The sequence below is a fragment of the Anser anser genome, assembly GCF_964211835.1.
Source record: "Anser anser genome assembly, chromosome: 1".
Lineage (NCBI taxonomy): Eukaryota > Metazoa > Chordata > Aves > Anseriformes > Anatidae > Anser > Anser anser.
In genome coordinates, this window is record NC_139720.1 from 120,611,568 (window position 1) to 120,620,298 (window position 8,731).

Consider the following 8,731-nt stretch of genomic DNA (forward strand, 5'->3'; position numbering starts at 1 on the left):
GTTTACATGGGGCACTTTTTGCATTACACTGAACTTGAATTCAAAAGCCAACATCATAAATGTATACAACACGATCTGCCAGCTCCTGTGCTTTTCCTTGTTTTTGTATAGGCTCGCTACGGGGTGTACTTTCTTCTCAGTGTGAGTATGACGCTACAATTAATACTAATGGCAATTATTAGGGCACATCAAAAGACGAGCACTGTACACATTAGCAGCAGAAACTAGCTTTCTGCACTGTTGGCTCTGTCTTCAGCACAGCACTCTGATATTTCTCAAAGTATGGACTGGTGATCAGCCATCATTCTCAAAACATTCTCAGAAAAGCAGGGCCACCACATCAAAAATACTAGGATAATAAAAGAAGCCAGGTTTAATTACATGATTCAGACAAGGAAATATCATGGAATTACCTAACATGCTGTTACTGACAATTACAGTTGAGTTCAAAACTGAGACCTTTCTCGGTAATGAAATGAGATTGGTTTACCAGGAATTCCAGGGAGGAAAAGCCTCAGAGAGCTGGGAAAGGGAATTGGGAAGGGACAAGCCCCTAGGAGAAATGGTCTTCAGGGGGTAAAGAAAATGTGTGAAGGCCACGGGCAGCCTGAGTGAGCAAGCAACAACCAAGGCAGGTGGTCAGAGCCATCCTGAGTGTCACCCACTGGCAGATACTCAGATAAAAAATGTGTGAGGTCAATAGAGGTTTGGATGAAAGAAAGGCTATGGCAGCTTTCCTCTGTGAGCTGTTCACAGCTGCAGGGACAGGTTCCTTTGTGGTCAGGAGTTTCATTAACGTATTGAGTTGGTGGCTTTGTCTGCTTCTAGCTTCAGCAATGTAAATAGGCAATTTTGTAACTAGCCCTGCAAAAATGCCAAGTATCAGTGTACCTGTCAATATACTCTAACGAGTGTGTATTTGCATAACTCTTTAGTTAGTTGCATACAACCAGGTTCAGGGAATACTGCCATGAGAAATGCATGCATTCCAACTCCAAAATGATCTGATAATAAGAATGCAATGTAAAGTAAATGAACAACATGCACGAAGTCTTGTAGGTTGCTTATCCTACCTGAAACCTGAAGAAAACCAGACTTCAGTTCCAGACTTCCAGGGGAGTACGCTCATTCCCCTTTTCCCGCTGACAAGCCTGGGGAAGCCATTTCAAATCTGAGCAAGATGAAATACAATACCTCAGAAGTACAGATATTAAAACTTGAAAAAATGCTTTTAGGTATGCCTAATCGGGACCTCGTGTCTCCTTGGGTCTGCTTTTAGACCATCCACCTGCAAAAGAGACAAGGGGAGCAGGATGTTACACTCGAATATTGGAGAGCTGAAACTCTTTCTTTGCACGCAAAAAAATCATTCTCGGATTCCAGTAAGATCCCCGCCGAGTGCGGTGTAAGTGAAAGCAGCTGACCAGTCAGGCTTCCCGCAGACCCATAAAAAAAAAAGCTGAAAGGGTGTAGCCTATCTAACATATCTAATCTCTGCATTCAAACAGCCTCCATCCATGCCACATCTGCTTGTCGGCAGACAAGTGCTGACTTGGCAAGTCTTTAATCTGCCAGCCTCCAGGTGTTTTGATAAACCACGAATGCCGTCAGCGTGGGCCTCGGATAAATCTCTCCTGCCCCGCGTGTGGTGGAAAACCCTCTGAGCGTGGGCAGCAGCCCTGCCGCTCAGGAGCGGGGAGAGGATGCTCCATTATTGCCCTTCCTTGGCTCCCCGTGAGAATCCACGCCAGTTTGGGGGCAGTTACTGGGGATGAGGCAGAGGGAGCCCCCTTTTTGTGTGCTCCCTGCTCTCCTGCGAAGCCCAGCCATGGTGCACGCAGCTTCACCTTGTACTACCCTCGCATTCCTCCCTCCGCACCAGCATGCATGTCAATGACAAAGCAGCAATCCCACGGCGAGGGGATCACCCTGCTCTGAGTTATTGCTGCAGACATGGTGCCTGCCTTCCCGGTTCAAACACAGATGAAAAGGGAGATGTGTTTAAAAAGGCTCGGCCCCAAGCAGTGCGTCTGTGCCTGTGGGACGACAGCGCTGTTGCCTGTAGCCCAAAGTTGCTAAGGTAAAACAGACCGGAACAAAAAGAAGGAATCACATTAGGTTCGTTTGTATGTAGATAAACATGATAAAAAGGTACAACACCCTAATTGGTGCTGTGACAAACCTTACAAACATCACTAGGCAAGCTCATTTGCTGCCTCGTGATTTAATGCGCAGGCCCTGGTTATCTCTCCTATCTCTCCAAGCTTCTTCTGTGCCACCTCCTGCAGAAGAAAACTCAAAAGCACAAAAACTAGAAGGTGTTTCCCTCAGTCTGGATCAAGTAAGTATGAGATCATTTGACAGGAGAAGGAATATTGCTTCTTATAAAGAGTGTTGATTCTGGCAGCTGGCCGCTAACAAAGAGGTGTACAATTACTGCACTCCTATTTGCAAATTTCCTTTTGGAAAGGAGCTTATAATTTAAATCCTTAAAACTAATTTGGACTCAAACTCGTCGTGCAAGTCTGTGGCCAGGAACAAAAAATGGTTTTGCAACTTCAGAACTAATATGTTTGGGTACTTCTGCTTGTTTAAAAGTGGCAACGACAAATAACAGAAAAATGCGTGCAAAGCTGGAACTGCAATCACAACGCTCACCTTGCATGCACTCTGTCCAGATTTTATGGCAGGTTATAATCCAACGTAATCTTTTATTTTACTTTTTTTTAACCTGCGCATATCATCATGTAAGATCCTTGAGCTCTTTGGAATATAGTACCTAGCACGCTGTTAGCAAGATATAAATAATAAAAAGCAGTGCTTCCAGACAATCCCCTCCCATACTCAGTGCTTCAGGGAAGTAAGGCTGTGGGAGAAATCGCTGCAGACTTGTCCGCAGAGAGATAAGCTGTGCACCAAGTGAACAGGCACAAAGAGGAGAAGCTTCCTATCTTTTTTTTTCTCCCTCTAGTAGAACAGGGAGCAGATCTTAACTCCGTAATAATGACGTCCTAATATAACCTTCCATCTGGCCGCTGATGGTAGTGCATCTTTCGCTGGAGCTACTGATGACTCGTGTGTCTTGGTGCAAGTGCCTGGGGAGAGAGGAAGGAAGAACAAAGCAGAAAACCCAGATATCTTGATCTGTTAAAAACCTTTTGCAAGAAAAAGCTTCCAGAGAGGCAGGAGGAAGATGACAGCCTAGCCTGACTCAGCCTCATCCACCCCCTTCCAGCGAGTACTGACCGCAGCGAGCCCTTGGCCGCAGCAGGAGAGGCTCGTGCCCAGGAGAGGAGGCCGAGGAGAAACGCAAGCCACCAGCAGGAGGGAAAGCCACCAGAAATGGATACGGCAGCCCACCTCTGGGAGGGGACGGAGAAAACCCGATGGTGCCAAAGGCAGAGATGATTCATGCAACGCACGCTTAATCCAGCACAGCCCCGTCGCCTGTCCAGGACAGCTGCCGATGGTCAAAGCAGCCTGTGAAAGCTGTTCTCGCTGTAGGGCTTGTGCCCAATCCCCCCAAACCCTTATTTTATACATATATACACACACATGCCTTGAGACCAGACCTCGGCTTTGCTCCCATTTGTCCTCCTGTTCTTTTGTATATACAAAAATAAGAATTAACTCATAAACTGTAATGACGTGTGCCGGGCACTTTTATATACTAACTGATGCATCCCATGAGGAATGTCCTTGAGGCTCCTTGGCTGTAAGATCCCTTCGGCTGTAATCAATTCGTGAGTGCAAACTGTTCTGAATCTCATTACTTATTACTCTGCTAATGTCTGGCTTACTGTATATCGGGCCTATTTAATTTCAGCGAGCTAAAAACTACAACCGCTTCTCGCCGTGCGTCTGTATATCCCACTGGTTTGCACGTGGCCACTGTAGTTCCGCGAGCTGACTTTCAGTTCAGGCCTGGCGTGGAGAGAAAGACGCTTATCAGAATATTTGGCATCATAAAGATATTTTAAGTTAGATTCGCGTCACATTTCATTATCACTTACAGGTATCAAAAGCGCTTTACTGGAGCAGACTAAAGGTTTGCTGGACTTGGTATCCAATCAAGAGCACTTAAAGCTATCCAGTCCTTCAAAAGAAAATGTGACTCCTAAAAATAAACTTAATTGTATTATCTAGCACCACTAATGGATTTTTTTCTTCCCCAGTCCAGCATCTGACACACAGAACCCGGGCACTAAAACTTTGCATTTTCATCTTTGCTTACTGCAGTGTCAGGTGCTGGTATTTACGTAATTGCCCGAGCACTTTTTAGGCAAAGTTGCTTTCCTCAGCCGTGCCAGCCACCAGCAGCTCCCTTCCTTGTCCTTTGCGTGAGACATACATCCCTGTTTATATCTGATATTTTTTTTCCCCTCCCCTGCACCATGAGTTTATTTTCTTGATCCTCACGGCCTCAATTCGCTCAGATAACCTTGAAAAAGGGGAACTCTGAAGCAGCTCCCAGGTGGAAGGTGACAGAGTCTCTTCTGGTGGGTGTCTCAGCGGTTTCTTGCCCAGGCTGCTGCCGGTCATGCAGCAGGGCCCCACACAGCTCGAGAACCACGGAGTTGGTCACCCACACAGGACAAACCCTCAAAATGCTGTGTCATCCCCTCAAAATGCCACGTCATCCTGCTAGAACCCCATCCTCTGCTACCCACGGATGTATTTGTAAGGGAAGTCCTCCTTTACTGCCAAATACTGCTAGTTTTTAGCTGCTGATTTTTTTTCACTGATTTTTTTTTTTTTAGGTTGCAAAGCGGAACAGATGTCGTACAGGGCGACCCTGCACTAATGTAACACTAGCTCTTTTCCTAACGTTACTCATCCTCTAATTCAGCAGCTCGCTGCCTCTTGCGCAACATCTGAACAGCGCGGTCTGAACCTGGGAGAAGTTAGCAGGGGTCCAAAAGTTAGCGCCGTTGTGTTAGCTGGTCGAGTCCGGAGTTTTACAAGCGCTTCTGAACCGGGCTGTAACGCGGCTTTCAGCAGGCCGAGCACAAGGCAGCACGGCCAAACCGGTCCTTCCTCTCGCCGTGGGGTTCAGGAGAGCAAAACCCCACCACGAGGCATCCCAGTTGTGCACCCCATCGGCTGGGCCGTGCCCTAGGGCCGTGCCGGCGAGCGGACGCGTTGGGAAACCAGGGTAATCCCTCTCGTGGCTCCCCGGACTTTTTCCTGGCATCTTCCCAAGGGGGGAGGGGAAGGGAGGGCTAAAAACATTACAAAAGAGAACAATCATCACTAAGCTTAAAAAAAAAAAAATCATCCAGCCTCCTGAAGTTCTCCTTTACCTTAGAAGGGAAAGTCTTCTAAAATATGCATTTTAAACATACTTGCAGGCTGATTCTTTTAACTACTCAAACATACATCAACTGGTGCGATGCCTGGAGTGCCTGTGCTTTACTACAACGCACTAACAGAGGAGCTGAAAAAAAAAACAACACAACATCCTAGGGAACACAATGTAAGCAAAATAAAAATCCTTAAAGCTAAGAGGAAAAATCTTTAGAGGATAGAAACAAATCTGAGCAGTAATAGAGAATGAAATCTCAGTGTAAGGAGGTGCCTACACACATAGCATGTCCCTGCCTGAAGGCTTCGTACCTTATGGAAGATGTATTTATTAAATGGTTATACACACATTTTAATGTAATCAAGTACACTTTTAGTATTAGAACTTACTCGAGGTCGAGCCTAAACAGCAAACATGGTATAAAGACCCAATTCTGAGGCACTTTACTCCAGCAAACGGAATAGTAAAGAACACAAAATGAAATCGATACGATTTGCATAACATAAAACCGATTAACTTCTAGTTACCGAAGAGGGCTGCGGAGGAGAGGAGGCGATGCAGGAGATGAGGGAGGCAAGCGTCCCAGACCTATTCGGAGGCAGAGAAAAGCACTGCCCGCAGTACATTCAGATACCTCCTGAAAAACAAGAGTCATTCCTAGGCTCCGCTCCAGCCCCCATGAATCGCTGCCTGCAAGCAGCCATGACTCGATCTTCTCAGATTTTGTTAAAGAGGCGCTGACCTTCACGCTCCTGCTCGTACAGAACCTCTGCACGACTTGGTTGGGAATAGCTGACCAGCATTCGGGACGCGTACGGTGTGCTCAATTCACTCATTTGCCAGTTTTAGGTCTGCCGAGTTACCATCGCTACCTAATCACCCCCTTTGGAAAAAGAAAAAACAAAAACCAACCAGCAAATCTCTTACACACGCACAGATTTCTGCGTCTATTAAGGCAGTGCCAGAAATAAGAACAACAGATGAATTTCAGATGTTAAAAATATCATTTAATTAATGAAACATAAATCATACCAAAAAGTTAAGTCACTTTTAGTCAATACATTTGCATTTATTTTAGAATATACTCTACATCTGAGTAAAAAAGTTTTAAATAGGCTTCAGTACATGTACAACCGTGGAACCCTTCATCCTCCCAGTGAACTGGGGTGTTTGCGAGTCCACCAGGTCCCGTCCCGGGTAAGACGAGCAATTTTAAGCCGGTCTCGTTATTTTCATCGGCTTGTCTTTAGCCTCAGACCGGCCAGCTACGCAAACCGCTCATACACCACGTACAAACTCACCCTCCCTGCCCGGAGAGGCACAGCGCGCCCCACACCATACAAAAAAAAAAAAAAAAATTAATAAACTAGTATCGATTAATTTACACCTCTCTCTCTCTGTTTGTGCGTTGGTAAAAACGACTGCAGTCCCGGGAACACGCGGGGAGACCCCACCCCCGTTATGAAAGTAGTGCAAAACAAGGGGGGGGGGCCCTGCGGTGGGAACCCCGCTCCCTCCGCCGCCCCCCGTCCCGTCCCGTCCCGTCCCCCCCGTCCCCCGCCCCGCGCTCCCACCCTCACTGCCCCCAGCTGCCGAAGCCGATCTCCTGCTTGTATCGGTTGGTGAGCACGTTGGCCTTGCGGGTGAGCTTGGAGAGCACCGTGTGCAGGCCGCTGAGGTGGTAGTGGAACTGCTGCTCCAGGTCCTCCTCCGCCTCGCCCTCCTCGGCCGGCCCGCCGCCCAGCTTGTCCTTCTTGCGGGCGGCCTCGTCGGCGGCCGGCGGCTGCTGCACCACGCCCCACTCGATGTCGTTGCGGATGGACTTGAGCAGCACGTAGTGGCTGTACATGTCCCGCCGGGAGAAGTAGGCGCCGGGGCTGCCGGTCGGCAGCGCGGCCTCCCGCTCCGGGCAGACGGCGCCCGCCGCGTCCAGCTCCTCCAGCAGCAGCGGCACGTCGCGCAGCAGGCTGGGCACCATCACCGTCTGGTCCATGTTGTTGACGGCGCCGATGAAGCGGTTCATGGCGTTGAACAGGGAGTACTTCTGGCTGTACGAGTCGCAGATCTGCATCATGACGGCGGGGCCGACCTCCTCCTCTTCCTCCTCCTCCTCGCTAGGCGCACCGGCTGCCCTCCGCCGTGCCTCGGCTCCTGCTTTCCCGTGGGGAAGCCCTGCGGGGAGGCGGGGGTTAGGGCTCGTGCTGCACCGAGGCTTTTCCACGCTCCCACCCCGCAGCCGCCTCCATCCTCCCCCCTCCGCCCGAAAAGCCAGGATAAAGCCCCCAAAATAACACAACAACAACAAAAGGCACCCACGGGCCGCTGGCACCCACCGTGTCCCGCAGCCGCTCCCCGCCGCCGTCAGCCCGCCGCCGCCCGTGTCCCCGCTCCCATCCCCGGCGCCCTATTTATAAGCGCCTATCTCCCGACGAGGTGTTCCCCAGTGCCACCCCCCCGCGCCGCCGGGCCAGATAAAGGCGGCGGGCGGCGGCCCGCGGCTCGGCGGCGGCTCCGCCTCTCGCCCCACGCCGAGGGAGGGAGGCAGGGAGGGAGGCGGGGAGGGAGGGAGCGAGGCCGCGGCCGCGGGGACGGCGCCGCCTCAGGCGCCCGCCCGCCTCCGCCAGGGGGCCGCCGCTGACTGACGGGGCCACGCGGGCCCCGCGTGCAGCCCGCCTTCCCGCCGCCCGCCCATTGGCTGCCGGCCGCGCGGCGGGCGTGACGCGGCGGCCGCGCGCGCACGGCCCCGCGTGCACGGCCGGCCCGGCCCCGCGCGCGCGCGCGGCCCCCCGCGGCGCGGAGCCGCCTGGCAGCGGCCGCCGGCCGGCATCACCCCACGGCCTCACCTCCGCGCCCAGCCAATCGGCGGCCCGGCTCCGCGGGACCCCCAGCCAATCGGAGAGCGGGCGGGGGGGGGGCGGCCAATCAGAAAGAGCAGCCCCCCCGCCGCGTCCCTGGTAACAGGAGGCCTCGCGGGAGCGGCCGCCGCGGGTCACGTGGGGGGAGCGCGTTGCCGTGGCGACGGGGCAGCCGCGGGGAGGGGCGGGGCCGGCGGGCGGCGCGCGGGGGAGCGGCTAACGGCCGGCGGGCAGCCGTTAGGGGGGTGCTGCCTCAGGAGCCCCTCAGGCGCCGGGCTGGCACGGGTCGGCCGGCTGTCGTTTTTTTTTTTTATTATTATTACTTTTTATTTTTATTTTTAACTTCCTTATGTCCCGATCAGCTTTGATGTGCGGAGTTAAATCTCTCTCATTTAATTAAAAGGCTTCTTAATGTGCCTTGCGAGTCCGTGTGCTTGTTGTTAAACCCGCGAATAACATTATAATGTGTGTCGCTGACAGGGACCCATGGCTCTCTGACTGAGCGAGCCCAAGAAACATGTATCTCTAACCCCAGAGTCACGCCGGGGCCCAAAGCTTTGTATGCAAGTAG

The 8,731-nt window shown here is 51.6% G+C and overlaps 1 protein-coding gene across 1 annotated transcript; it reads right to left on the reverse strand.

The window, feature by feature from the left end:
- Positions 1-6,290: 6,290 nt before the first annotated feature.
- MID1IP1 (MID1 interacting protein 1) lies at positions 6,291-7,922 on the reverse strand. Its single transcript, XM_083821174.1, has 2 exons — positions 7,639-7,922; positions 6,291-7,477 (listed from the first exon to the last, which is right to left on the reverse strand). The coding sequence occupies exon 2, from the start codon at positions 7,377-7,379 to the stop codon at positions 6,882-6,884; it is 498 nt and encodes a 165-aa protein (XP_083677300.1). The 5' UTR covers positions 7,380-7,477; positions 7,639-7,922; the 3' UTR covers positions 6,291-6,881.
- Between the last annotated feature and the right edge of the window lie 809 nt (positions 7,923-8,731).

Coding starts and splice junctions, on each gene's coding strand:
- MID1IP1 (XM_083821174.1), bottom strand. CDS start 7,379: ATGATGCAGATCTGCGACTCGTACAGCCAGAAGTACTCCCTGTTCAAC.